This window comes from Balaenoptera borealis (genome assembly GCF_965194805.1).
Source record: "Balaenoptera borealis genome assembly, chromosome: 6".
In the NCBI taxonomy this organism is placed as follows: Eukaryota; Metazoa; Chordata; class Mammalia; order Artiodactyla; family Balaenopteridae; genus Balaenoptera; species Balaenoptera borealis.
In genome coordinates, this window is record NC_138863.1 from 122,698,561 (window position 1) to 122,712,527 (window position 13,967).

The 13,967-nt window shown below is 36.1% G+C and overlaps 2 protein-coding genes and 1 long non-coding RNA gene across 3 annotated transcripts in view; 1 reads left to right on the top strand and 2 right to left on the bottom strand.

The window, feature by feature from the left end:
* The window catches only part of CNTNAP5 (contactin associated protein family member 5), an 862,652-nt gene that overhangs the window by 443,692 nt on the left and 404,993 nt on the right, over positions 1-13,967 (top strand). The window contains exon 7 of the mRNA XM_082397815.1: positions 6,361-6,504. Coding sequence (XP_082253941.1) covers positions 6,361-6,504 — 144 coding nt within the window. The remainder of the gene's footprint in view (positions 1-6,360; positions 6,505-13,967) is intronic.
* The window catches only part of LOC309631478, a 571,739-nt gene that overhangs the window by 342,983 nt on the left and 214,789 nt on the right, over positions 1-13,967 (bottom strand). The window lies entirely within an intron of this gene.
* Positions 1-13,967, bottom strand: part of LOC309631460 (uncharacterized protein) — a 166,246-nt gene that overhangs the window by 148,610 nt on the left and 3,669 nt on the right. The gene's annotated exons all lie outside the window — the stretch shown is intronic.

The window sequence follows — 13,967 nt, forward strand, 5'->3', positions numbered from 1 at the left end:
AGAGAGTAGCACTGACATATATACACTACCAAATGTAAAATAGATAGCTAGTGGGAAGCAGCCGCATAGCACAGGGGGATCAGCTCGGTGCTTGTGACCACCTAGAGGGGTGGGATAGGGAGGGTGGGAGGGAGATGCAAGAGGGAGGAGATATGGGGATATATGTGTACGTATAGCTGATTCAGTTTGTTATACAGCAGAAACTAACACGACATTGTAAAGCAATTATACTCCAATAAAGATGTAAAAAAAAAAAAAAGACTAAACATTACACAGTCTACATAGCAAAAAGCATAAAAGAGACAATAATCAAAAACTAACAAACACAGTAGAATAAAGCAATATTGATCGTCTTTATAATTATAGCAATACACTTAAAAGTTTTCTAGGGACTTCCCTGGTGGTCCAGTGGTAAAGAATGCACCTTCCAATGCAGGGGATGGAGGTTCGATTCTTGGTCAGTGAACTAAGGTCCCACATGCTGTGAGGTAACTAAGCCCATGCACCACAACTACTGAGCTCGTGCGCCTCGACGAGAGAGCCCGCGTGCCACAAACTACAGAGCCCACATGCTCTGGAGCACGCACAGCCCATGTGCCGCAACTAGAGAGAAGCCCACTTGCTACAACGTAGAGCCTGTGCCACAGTGAAAGATCCTGCACGCCTCAACGAAGACCCCAAGTGCCACAACTAAGACCCGAAGAGTCAAAAAAAAACCAAAGAAATTAAAAAAAAAAAAAAAGAATATAGCATTATTAAAAACTTTTTCTAAATTCCCTCAAGTGGTAAGTAGTCTCATATTTGCTTAATAAACAAACACCAGTCATATGATATGTGGTTTTCAATTAACACACGTATGGCAGAAAACACCAAAATGAGTATTTTTTTAAAGTTGGAACTGGGGACAAAGATACCCAGTTAAATTTATGTAAACTGAGAACAGAGGTAGAAAAATTAGTACCACTGAAAGTAAAAGTTAAGATAAAAAGATAAAGGCTATTGTAAAGTACTAAATGTTGTGGTTTCTAATTAAAAACACCTATACCAAACAGATGTATATATGAAATAAAATATCAATCAAATTCAAAAAACCAAAACAGTTCATTTCCAGTGGTTAGATGTTGACTGACACTGTCCTGACGTGAGCTGTAGGGACTCAGAAGCCCTGTTCTGGGACTCAGAGGCCCAAGAGCAAGGCTGAAGGAAGTGGTTATTGGTTTTCCAGTTACGTTGCTAGAAGAATAAACTAATGGGCAGAGTTCAAGGAGAAAAGCTGGTGTTGGGAACTTGGGTGAGACTCAGATGCTAGCTGAACTCAGCAGGAGAAGAGCTTGAATATGATCAATATTCAATTTTTGCAAACATTTGCTATAATCATTTGACCGTCCCAGGTCATGCATAGCAGTGATCCTTGTCTGGATGGCTTGATGGACAAAAACATAGTTAAGGGCAAGATTTTGATTTTCGTTCACACAATTTTGATAAATCAGATAAAATTATGAATGCAAATGATCTGATGGATATAATTATTCATGTAAAATTCGTAGGTATATACCAAGTATAGCCTACAAGTGTTTATGAAATATTTAGAAAAATCAATACTATATACGCAGAAAAGAAAATCAGTAATATATGAAGCAAGTTTTTCCATTCTAACTAATCTGATAATGAACTAAATCTATAATTCAGTAGTACAATTATGGCCTCAAATTCTCAACTACATGAAAAATTTAAAATATAAAACAGGTTAAAAATTTAATCTCATACTCAAACGTGCAGAAATGCAATTTTGCTTCTTCTCCCTACCTGAATTCAATATGCTTATCGGCCCCTGCTTCCCCTGATAGCAGAAAAATCTAACCGTGTTGATGAATGATAACTAGTTAATGCCTATTTAAAACTTACTGTACTATTGTGTAAATACTGGGTTATACTGGGGTTCCTTCTTGCTCCTCCTTTTTGTTTCCATGGACAGATCACTGGCTGCGGGCTTGTGGATAGCCCAGCATGGGAGTAAAGTGTCAGCCTCTGCAGCTGCTGTTCATGGTGCCTGCAATGGCCTCAGGCTGTGAGGTCTAGTCACCTGGACACTTGGACCTCCGTATCAGCTACCAGCCTTTGACACACTTACATCCTCAGTCCATCCATATTCCCCATCCTTCTCTCACAGCCCTGGGGACCTCAGTAGCCTATTTCACACAGTGCTTTAGTGATCAGGCCGTTGAGAAGCAGCTCTCAGAAACTTCCATGTTGCTACTTCTCATAGCCATTGCTAACCTGTCTGTCTTCCAGCCAAGTTTTGCTCTGAGGCCATGCTGAATTTGAAGCCTCTTTAATAGGCTTACATCATCATTGTTGTAGGAATCAGGGGAGAAATAACTCCCTGCGTTTTCCAAAATCTATCTTGTGACCTCCATCCTTGTTCACCCAAACCTCATCAAATTTCAATCTCCCAGAGAGACCCAAAGAGCAGGTCCCACACCATGTAACTCTTATCTCCACCAATTTTCTCCTAACATCCTCTACCCAGACTAGAAAGAGTTTTGCTCTCCTTTCATGTAATGGGAAATTACAGTTTTATAATATATACTGTCCTCCATACTATTTCACTTAAAAAAGGCTCTACCCCAAATCCTTCAAATGCTTTTTTTTTTTTTGCTATTTAAAAGAAGTGTTTTTTATTTTCTTCTCTCCTTTTCAAATATTGCCCCGTGACTAATATTTTCCTAAATCACAGCTGAGTGATGTAGAACATTATTTTTTTTTGAAAATTGAGGAAGATGGCCAAAAAAATTAAAAAAATAAAATTTTCATTATATATAAATTATATATAGTGATATATTTATAATAATATAAATTATAAAAAAGAATAAGAACTTATGTCCACACAGAAACCTGAGCATGAATATTTACAGCAGCATTGTTCATAGTTGTCAAAACTTGGAGGCAACGAAGATGTCCTTCAGTAGGTGAATGTATAAACAAACTGCGCTACATACAGACAATGGAATATTATTCAGAGCTAAAAAGAAATGAGCTACCAAACCATAAAAAGACATGGAGGAACCTTCAGTTCATGTTACTAAGTGAAAGAAGCCAAACTGAAATGGTTACATGCTGTATGATTCCAACAGTATGACATTCTGGAAATGGCAAAATTATTGAAACAGTAGAAAGATCAATGGTTGCCAGGGATTGGAGTCAGGGGCTGGGGGAGGGATGGATTGGCAGAGAACAGGATTTTTAGAGGAGGCAAACTATTCTATATGATACTGAACTGGTGGATGCATGTAATTTTCCATTTGTCCAAACCCACAGAATGTACAATAGCAAAAGTAAACCGTAATGTAGGCTCTGGACTTTGGGTGATGATTATGTGTGAGTGTAGGCTCACCAGTTGGAAGAAGTAAACCACTGGTGGAAGTTGTTGGTAACGGGGGTCCTGTGCATGTGTAGAGGCAGGGGGTATGTGGGAATCTCTCTACCTTCCTCTCAATTCTGCTGTGAAACTAAAACTGCTCTAACATAATAAAGTTTTTTAAAAATAACAAAAGTAACAAATAGTCAACTTTATTTTTACCTTACAAATTTGATTTATACAATTACAAAAGGGAAGTGAATCTTTTTAAATCCACGTGACTCAAACTGAAAACATTGGAATACTGCAATAAGTCAACAAGGAAGTTATCTGAGCAGTATTTTTACAAAGTATTTGTGGAATTAACAAGTTCATTTTTTTTCAGTTTTCCAGAATATTTCTCAAGAGTTATGAGTCATTTTTAAATAGAGTCAAAGATAAAACTCCCAGAGTTTTACTCAGAGACACATTTAGACATGATCTAAACACTTGGCAAAAGAAGAAAACTGGAGCTCAAATTCATTTACTATTTAAAATATGAGCACATATACTTCAAGACAAATAGTGTGGTTCAATCAAAGAGAATCTATTAATTTCTGATCTATTAATATAATTCAACCCATCAATAGATTAAATGTAAAATGTCTTGTATTCTGTCCCATGAATTTTTGAAAGACCAGTCAATAGATAAAACCGAGCATTCATTTCTCATTTCAAACAAACAAAAAATAAGCAACTAAATAATTTATGTGTAAATGAGATTAAAGGATATCTAATGTGATGTGGATTCAGAATCAGTATTCTATGTACTGGGAAATATACAAAAGTACTGTTCCTTTTTGTTTGTTTTTGGCTTTTTTCCAAAGTTCTATACCATAATTCTTATTTATTGTTGTTTAAAAAGTTTTGGCTATATTTTAGAAAGTTTTGATTAGGACAATGAAACAAAAAAATGTATATAATTTGGCTTGAAAAGAGTAAAGTGTTTTAAATATGTCATCTGATTATTTCCTTGAAAAGTTGTATGAAATTAACTAAAACGTACATTATTTAATATACGAGTATCTGGATAGAGAAAACAGTAGGATGTGTATATAATTTACTTGATAAATGTTTAATTAATGAAAACAATTAATTTACACTGGAATTTGAGACATAAGTGATATATAACATTATATTGGTTTCAGATGTATTACATAATGATTTGATATTTGTATATATTGTAAAATGATCTCCACACTAAATCTATTTAACATCCATTACCACACATAATTACAACATTTTTTTCTTGTGATGAGAATTTTTAAGAGCTATTCCCTTAGTAACTGTCAAATATACAATACAGTATTATTAACTATAATCTCCACGCAGTACATTACATCTAGTGACTTATTCATTTTATAACTGAAAGCTTGTACTTTTTGACCTTCTTCACTCATTTCGCCCACTCCCCACTCCCCCACCTCTGGCAACCACCAATCTGTTCTCTTTATCTATGAGTTGTTCACATTTTTGTTTTGTTTTGTTTTTTAGATTCCATACAATGGAAAATTTTAAATGCTTGAAATTCACTGGAATTAAGTTAATGATGAATATGTGAACGAGAGAAATAAAATAATAACCTTAAGTGAAGGGCCTTACCAAATATATTTTGAAAATAGAAAAAGACACTGGGTTCTTGTATAGGAAGATGAAATATTTCAAAAATGTTTATTCTTCTCCAAGTAAATGTGTTTATGGAAATAACAAATTCTCAAAATTCTAACAGATTATTTTAAATAAAATTATTTCGAAATTAAACTTTAAAATAGGCAAAAATACCAAATAATTATCTAGAGTAAAACAATGATAAATAGAAGTGGGCAGCAGGATTAATCACTCTTATCATATATTACAATGTATAAAGAAGCAATTTTTTAAAAATGGTGTGGAACTTATGGGGGAAAAAAAGTAGACATCTGGAAGTAAGCTTTGCTTTATCTGTAGGCATTCATATGAGGCGAAGACATTCTGATTGGGAGAACAAATCTTCCTGAAATACACTAAGCATTCAAATAGTTTAAATACATGCTAAAGGTAACATTTCAAAGCATTGAAGAAAAACTGGGTTACTCATTAAATAATGTTGGGATAAACATGATTAAAGAAAGTGTTCTGCTTCTCTTGTATAATAGGAGGAATATTCATACCAAATCAGGTTTGTTTTTAAAAGAATATTTCCATTCCAAAAGTAATGTGTAGTAATTTTTACTGGAAAGAAAAGTGGTAGAGAAAACTGGTAACCCATATCCTTCCCAGAGACAACTATCATTAATAGTTCAGTGTATTTCTTCAAGTCTAAATTGTAAGCACATGTTTTGTTGTTGACATCATACTTTATACCCAGTTATAACTCCTGCATTTTTCAGTCAACATTCCACTCATTTTCCACTTTATAACAAACGTTTACTCAGCACCATTATTAACGAAGTAGGAGTCTATCATATCAATTCTCGATTTTTTCCTCCATTTATTTAAATGTATGGGACATTTGAATTGTTTCCTATTTTTAATCTTTATAAAAGTAATTTGGGAACAATTGTGTTCATAAGGTGTTTTTGGTACAATGCAGAATAAACGAGGTCTGAATAGAGGTATATTTTGTTTGTCCCTCGGTTTTTCTTTGTATGTCCTCAGATATTTGCATAAGAGATAAATATAAAGATGTTTTCTTTTCTTTTTTTCCTCCTTCTGTAAATTATTGTTTTATTTAGTATTAGAAGGGTTCAGAAAGGAAGTAAAACAGTTTTGTAAAATAAGCTCTTAAAAAGCAAGCAATTATAGTTATTTTTACGTGGCCTAATCAGTATCCTTTTAAATGTGTAATCAAGTGGCATCTATAATTATTTGAGCCACTTGGCTCATGCTACAGTTGAATCTTCTGAAATTCACTTGCTTACTTTCCTTTTCCTATTCATTCAGAGCTTATAACTAAGAGTTGACTTTTTTTCTTTCTCATAAAGCTTAGTTTTGGAGGAATTCCAGTACCAGGCAAACCTGGGACCTTTTTAAAGAAAAACTTCCACGGATGTATTGAAAATCTTTACTACAATGGAGTAAACATAATTGATCTGGCTAAAAGGCGGAAGCATCAGATCTACACTGTGGTAAGTCAGCATCCTTCTCAGCTTGATGGTTTCTAACACTTTGGGGTAAGTCTTGCTTTCCCCATCCTAACCTTGACCCCTTCTCATAATATGTTTACATTATACTCTTGGAAGTCTTATCAGACTCCCAGGTGAAACTGGAGGCAAAGCAGGGACTGAATTGGTGTGAATTGTGTTTTGGGGAGAAATAAATACATTAGAGGCACCTACAGAATTCTGTCTTCCTGGCTGTGAGCTTGTGCCATCTGTGGGCAGGGTTTGCAGTCTACACTGGACTGACATGAATCTCTTTGTTATCCCTGGGAAATGCAACAATAGAACCACAGATTCTATTAAATTCTACATCTTCGGAATTACATATTTGTCTACTTATTGTTGTTAAAAAATAGGGCATTTTGAAGAAGAGACGTTAAATTTTTGGTGTTTTTGAGATTCCCTTTGTACTACTTATGCTGGCAAGTTAAAAAAAAATTTAATTAATTAGTATTTGTCTTCCCCCAATAGGCCATGAGTTTCATGAGGACCAGGACTTTTTCTTTTTCACTACTGCATTCACAGTACTGGTGCTTTGCACATAGTAGATGATCAATAATGGTGTGGACATTTCCAACTATAATTGAGGATTTGTCTATTTCTCTTTCCAGTTCTATCAGTTTTTGCCTCATATATTTTACAGCTCTGTTGTTTGGTACAAACACAGGGTTGATGAGGATTGCTATGTGTCACTAGTGGATGGGCCCTTTTATCATTATATAATGTTCTTCTCACTTTATGATAATTTTCTTTGCTCTAAAGTCTACTTAATCTGATATTAATATAACCTTTCTTTCTTTTGTTATATATTAGATAGATAGATAGAGATAAAAGTAAAAGAATGGAAGAAAAAATACATAAATATAAATATATATGCCTATATCATATTTGAAGTGAGTTTATTGTAGACAGTAAATAGTACAGTCATGTTTTTTAATCCACTCTGTCAACCTCTGTTTTTTAATTGGTGCATTTAAACCACTTACATGTAATGTTAAAGTTATTGATGTATTAGAGCTCAAATATATATTTTTGTTTGTTTCTTTTGTCTGTTCTCTCTGTTTTTTATTTCGTTTCTCTACCTTCCTGTGTGTTTCTTGAATGATCTTCAGGACTCTATTATGATTTGTCTTGTGTTTGAATATATCTCTATGTATAGCTTTTGTTAATGGTTTCTTTAGGTATTATATACATATAATTTATTACAGTTTACTGATATTTCATCAATTTTAGTGAAGTGTAAAAACCTTACATCCCTTTAAGTTCCTTTACCTTTCCCTGTTTATTATATAACTATCTTAATTAAGTTTATTATATAATGTTCTTAATTATTATTTTCTCCCTATATTTTTAGAATCATATCAGTATTTTTTTTCGGCTGTTGAAGTTGTTGGTATGTTAGGGCTCAAATGTGTGACAGATTCAACCATCAAACATAATTTAGAAATCTCAAGAGAAAAAAAGTATATTGTATTTACTCATATTTTTGCTTATTGTTGTTCTTTCTTCCTTCCTGATTTTCCTAGATTCCTTCTTTTGTAATCTCTTTTCTGTTTAAAGAACTTCCATTCTTTTAGGGTGTGTATACTGATGACAAATTCCCTCACTTTTCCTTCATCTTATAATGTCTTGATATCTCTTTCATTCTTGAAGCCTTTGTTCCCTGGACATAAGATTCTGGGTTCATAGTTGTTTTCTTTCAGCACTTGAAAAATGTTGAGCCCCTCAATGGTTTCTGGTGACAAATAAGTACACTGTTATTTGATTTTTTCCTCTACAGATAAGATGTAATTTCTTTCTTACTGCTTTCAGTATTTTTTTTTTTTTTTTAGTTTTCAGAAATTTGACTATGATGTGTCATGGTGTGGACTTCTTTGGGTTATCCTGTTTGGGTTTCACTGAGTTTCTTGAATCTAAGGGGTTACATCTTTCACCAAACTTGGGAAGTATTCTGCCATTTATTTGAGTATTTTTTCAGCCTTTCTCTTTCTCATCTCCTTCCTGAATTCCAGAGATATGAATGCTTGATCTTTCCTTATAAAATCACAGGTCTCTGTTCCTCTGTTCATTTTTTTCTCAGTCTATGTTGTCTGTTGTTCAAATTAGGTAGTTTTTATTGTTAGAGTTTCAAGTTGATTAATTCTTTTTCTTACTCCCTTCCTTTTGTTATTGTGCAGATTCATTATTTTCTCATGTCTGATATTGTATTTTTCAGTTCTAACATTTTCATTTGATTCTTCTTTACATCTTCTATTTCCTTGTTAAATAAGACTCTATTTTTTAGTGAGACTTTCTATTTTCTTATTTGTCTCAAATGTGCAATTGTTATTTGAAGGATTTTCATTATGACTGCTTAAAAATATTTGTCAAATAATTCTAACATCTTTGTCATCTCAGTGTTGGCATCTACTGAATGTCTTTTTTAATTCAATCTGAGATCTTCCTGTTTCTTGGTATAACAAGACATTTTTTACTGTAACCTGAACACTTTAGGTATTATGATGAATCCTATTTAATCCTATATTTTAGCTGTCTTCCTCTGACACTGTTCCAGTAGGGGAAAGGTGGGTTTTGCCTCAATACTGCTAGGCAGGGGTAGAATCCAGATTTCCCACTAAACCTCCATTGACAAGGGAGATGCCTTGTTACTACTAGGTGTAGAGGGGTGAGCATTCTGGTTCCCTGCTAGCTCTTCATGGATACTCTCTGACTGGGAGGGGTAGGAAAACCTCGTCACTCCTCTCTGTGTGACCTCCAGTGACATCACAGCATGTGTGTTTTGGGGGGGGGGGACTCTGGTGGTTAAAGTTCTGACTCTCTCAAACCATCTCTGGCACCATGCCTGCAGGGAGTGGGTGGGTTCCCTCATTACTGCCTGTGGGGGGGGGAGGTGAACATCAAGACTCCACTAGGCATGTGGTCACCATTGATACTAAGGGGAGAGGCTTGCTACTACGTGACAAGGAATAAAATCCAGGCTCCATACTTGGTCTCCGTTGACACCTCCCTGGCTGGAGGTTTTGGGCACCTTGTTATAGTATGGCTGGATGGTAGTGTGGCCATAGTTTTTTTAAAGGTTGTTGGCTGGTATAGAGCAGTTATTGTCTAAATGTATTCTGCCTTATTCTGTTGTTCCTTTCCTGGCCCTTGGATTTGAAAGACAAGGCTTCTAAATGGGGGCTAATATTTTGTCTGTCCCAGTTGGTCTCTCTGGGTTGCTGGCTTCTTCAGCAACAAGTCTAAGATATAGAAGCAAAAGAAAACTCTAGGGAAACCTCCAACGTTGCTCCTTGGGTCTCAAGATCCTAATACATGCTTGCTTTCTTCTTTCCACCATTTAGAGTCTTTCTAAATTTTCTTTATATATAATGTTCAGGGTTTTCTATTTGTACTTGGTGGGAGAAATAGAGGAAATCACATTACTCCATCTTCCCAGAAGCAGAAGTCCATTAAACTCACATTATTTTAAAACCTTTCATAAGAGTAGACCACCCTATCATTGGCAGGCAAATACTGATTTTCCTTGCAATCTGGTCATTGGACTACCTGGCAAACTGGAATTTAAATGACCTTGAGGTCTACTTTTCCCTTGATAAGTATAACCTGTAATAAATATTTTATGTTTGGGGGTTCCATATGTTAACACATTTTTTTAAAGTAGTTATTGATTTCCAGGGTATGAAACAGGCTTGCTTGAGGACAATCACACTTGGGTTGACGGTTGTAATGTTTTAAAGGGTTGTCCCTGGCTCAGGCTCAAGACTCTTGATGATGTTACCCACAGGTACTAAGGTTGTTCATTATCTAATTAAACTAAGCACTAGCTTGCTAATGATACTTTGCTTGAGTCTAGATAAGGAGACTTGAACCATGGAAAGCATATTAATACCCATCACTCTCCCATATTATTCCCCCAAAATATTTCATAACATACCTGTTTCATTGAATTTAATCTGCTAAAACAGTGGGCTCAAACACTATTAGGAGTTTGGCTTAGACTGATGTCATGAATATCAACGCACCTGAAAGGCAGGACAGCACTAACTTCATTGTGACAAGAGTTGGTGAAACAAATTTAAACCACAAGGAACTGAAGAAAACATTGCTCACTTTCATTTTTCAAAAACTGGGCCTCAAAAGTGTGAGAGCCTGAGCCTTAGATATAAATAACTGCAATTCCTATTGTTACCGAGTCCAAGCTTGTACTGCTCACCACATGATTGGCCAAAAAAATCTAGAGACAAGGTGTTGGGGCAAGGAAGTGTGACTTTATTTGGAAAGCCAGCAGACAGAGAAGATGGTGGCCTCGTGCCCCAAAGAACCATCTTCTCCAAGTTAGAATTCAGGCTTCTTTTATACTAAAATGGGAGGGAGTGTGGCTGGTTGGTACAAACTTCTTGGTGTCAGAATCCTTTGTTCTTGCAGCCATCCACTTAGTTCAGGTCATGATATTCCTGTAACCTTCCAACAAGACAAATGTTATTCTGTGTTTTGCAACTTTTAATCTATATTAATGGACAAGTGTTATAACTTTAAAGCTCAGAGCCTTGAGAATGGGCTATCCTGTATGTTTCAGGCTATGGGCAACATTCTTAACTTGTAGCAAAAGCAATAGAATACAAAGGTTAAAGTAAAAAAAAAAACAGATCCAATATGGAGTCAGATTTGTTCTTCTCTATTATACTGTGGCAACATTCATAAAAAAACCTCCAAACATACATTACGTGTTAGAAAATATATTAAATGATAAGATATATTAAATAATAAGTCACTGAATATACAGAGCAAAAAAGGGGGAAATCAGGGAGAACAAGGAGAAAAACATGAATTTCTGAATACTGGTGGCCTTCATCATCTCCTTTTTGGAGAGAATCACTAACCACAATTGTAATAAATGTTTCATTGATTTTTTTAAAAAAATTTATTTATTTATTTATTTATGGCTGTGTTGGGTCTTCGTTTCTGTGCGAGGGCTTTCTCTAGTTGCGGCAAGTGGGGGCCACTCTTCATTGCGGTGCGCGGGCCTCTCACTATCGCGGCCTCTCTTGTCGCGGGGCACAGGCTCCAGACGTGTAGGCTCAGTAGTTGTGGCTCACGGGCCTAGCCGCTCTGTGGCATGTGGGATCTTCCCAGACCAGGGCTCGAACCCGTGTCCCCTGCATTGGCAGGCAGATTCTTAACCACTGCGCCACCAGGGAAGCCCCGTTTCATTGATTTTTAAGCTACTGGAGCACTTACCAAGTTGCCTAAAACTTTGCTACCATACTATATTCCTCAGAGTTTAAGTGGCAGTGTTGTTAATATGAAGCACAAAGAATCCATTTATCACTAATGTACTTGGGGAAAAAAATCTCAGGAGAACTGTTTTACTTTGCATGTAAAGAACCTTTAGTTTTAAGCTTCTCAATTCAAAGGGGGGAAAAACCCATTATTTTTCTTCCAAATTGCTTCTACTTCCTTGCTTAGGTGAAAATTCCTATCACTAGAAACACACACACACGCATTTATATACCTAATCTTTTTCCTTTAGGAATTGCATGTGGGAAGGAATGGTTTGCACTGTTAATTACAAGTACAAACTCTTTTATTCCCCTACTCAGGCTTAAAGTTCCCCCAAAGATATGGTACCAGCTACAAAATCAGCTTTGTTCCAAGTTACTAAGCCACAGCTGTGCTAAGTAAGGACTTTTGAGAGGGATGGTGTTTTTGTCCTTTTCCAGTGTCCACAGACTCTCTCACATTTATGGAGTGTGGGGAAGTTCAGAGTTGAGCAGGAGGTTCAAGGAATCCACAAATCAGGCAGCAAGGGTAAGGTGATACCCATCAATTACAAAAGGTGATTCAAGACGTAGAAGCACCAGCCTTGGCCTCATCCAGCACAAATCTCTCCAGCAGGCTGCATTTATGCAGCATTCTCATTGCAATTTGTCATTCCTTTCTTGTGGGACCTGCCCACCCCCTGGAGATTTAACATCTGTTCCATGGGGATAATTCAACTTAGTCTTAGTCTTTATAGCTCGATTTGACTACAAGACAACCTTACACATCCCGAGACGCAGTAAAAGTCACAGCTTAAAGTAGACATAAAAAATACCTCACTATTTTACCTCAAATCTCCCACCCTATGCTAATACAGCACCATATAACAAACAATCAGAAAATAAATGGCCCATTGAAGTGTGTGTACAGTACCTGTAATGTGGATTATTATATACATAATATAAAAAATATATGCCTTGCTAGTTTCCTGAAAATGATTAATTTCATAGCTTCCACTTCATAAGAAATGATGCTTTCTTGGAGCTCTCCTTTCGGAGTGTTGCATCCCCTCTCCCAGAGGCAAGGAGAGTAACGTGATTGTCTGGGAGTTGGCTTAATTGTAGGTGTTAAAATGATTATTTCTCATTTAAAAGAAAGGAATAGGAGAAATGCTCATATACCTTGACTTTGTCTTCAGTGGGAGGGGAGACAAAGGCAAACGGCCATTAGCAGGACTGTGGTTATAGAATTGACTCTGGAACTAATTGACCATGTAAATCTGCTCCTGTGCCTTTGTCTCCAAGTAACTGGATGGGTGATGGCTAAAGCATGTATGATGATACCTCCAACTTCATGGCTGAAATTGCTAAACCCTCATCAAATGCATTTCCTCTCAGCCTAGAGGGAAGCCTCACAGTCTTCTCAATCCACTGTTCCTGGCAGCACCAACAGTTATTGGTGTCTAATTGTTGATAAATCACTTAGATTCCTAATCTCACTCAACAGCTCACTCAGCTATGGGGCCTTGGGCAATTTACCAAACCTCAGTATCTTCATATATGTAAAATGGGACAATTATAGTCCCTACCTCAACCTGTTATTGTGATGATTAAATATGTGTTTAACACTATGTAAGGTCCACAGTAAGCACCCAATACGTTGAAGGTATTATTAAGGGACATTTCTACCAATCCATTCAACTGAAGTTGGCATGCAAACCAATATTTGTTTGTCATCTTAGGTATATAATCAATGACTCACATAGAGTTTTTGCATTTTATGATCCCAACAAATAATAAAAGTAGATTGGAGACAGCTCAGGTTTTGCCTCCTGAATCTGAAGTTTAGTTTACTCCCGCACTGTAGAAATCATGAAGCGCGTTTTGGGTAAATATATTGCAAACTTATCGATCTCATTCATCTGAGGATATTTAATGACTAGCTTTAGTCTAGATTTGGTCAAACGATGGACTCTTGTAACATAAGGCATTTAAGAAAGATGTTGCCCAGTGGACTTGGGTGTAACAGGCGTACTAAGTGGGCTTTTGTGAATGTTATGGACTTCTGTTTGCATCTCTGCTGCCATGCAACTCGTTGAGTGTGGTTGTTTATTTTTTAAAGCTCTGAAGAAGCCAAGAGATAAGGATAAGTGTACACATGAGAGCACATAC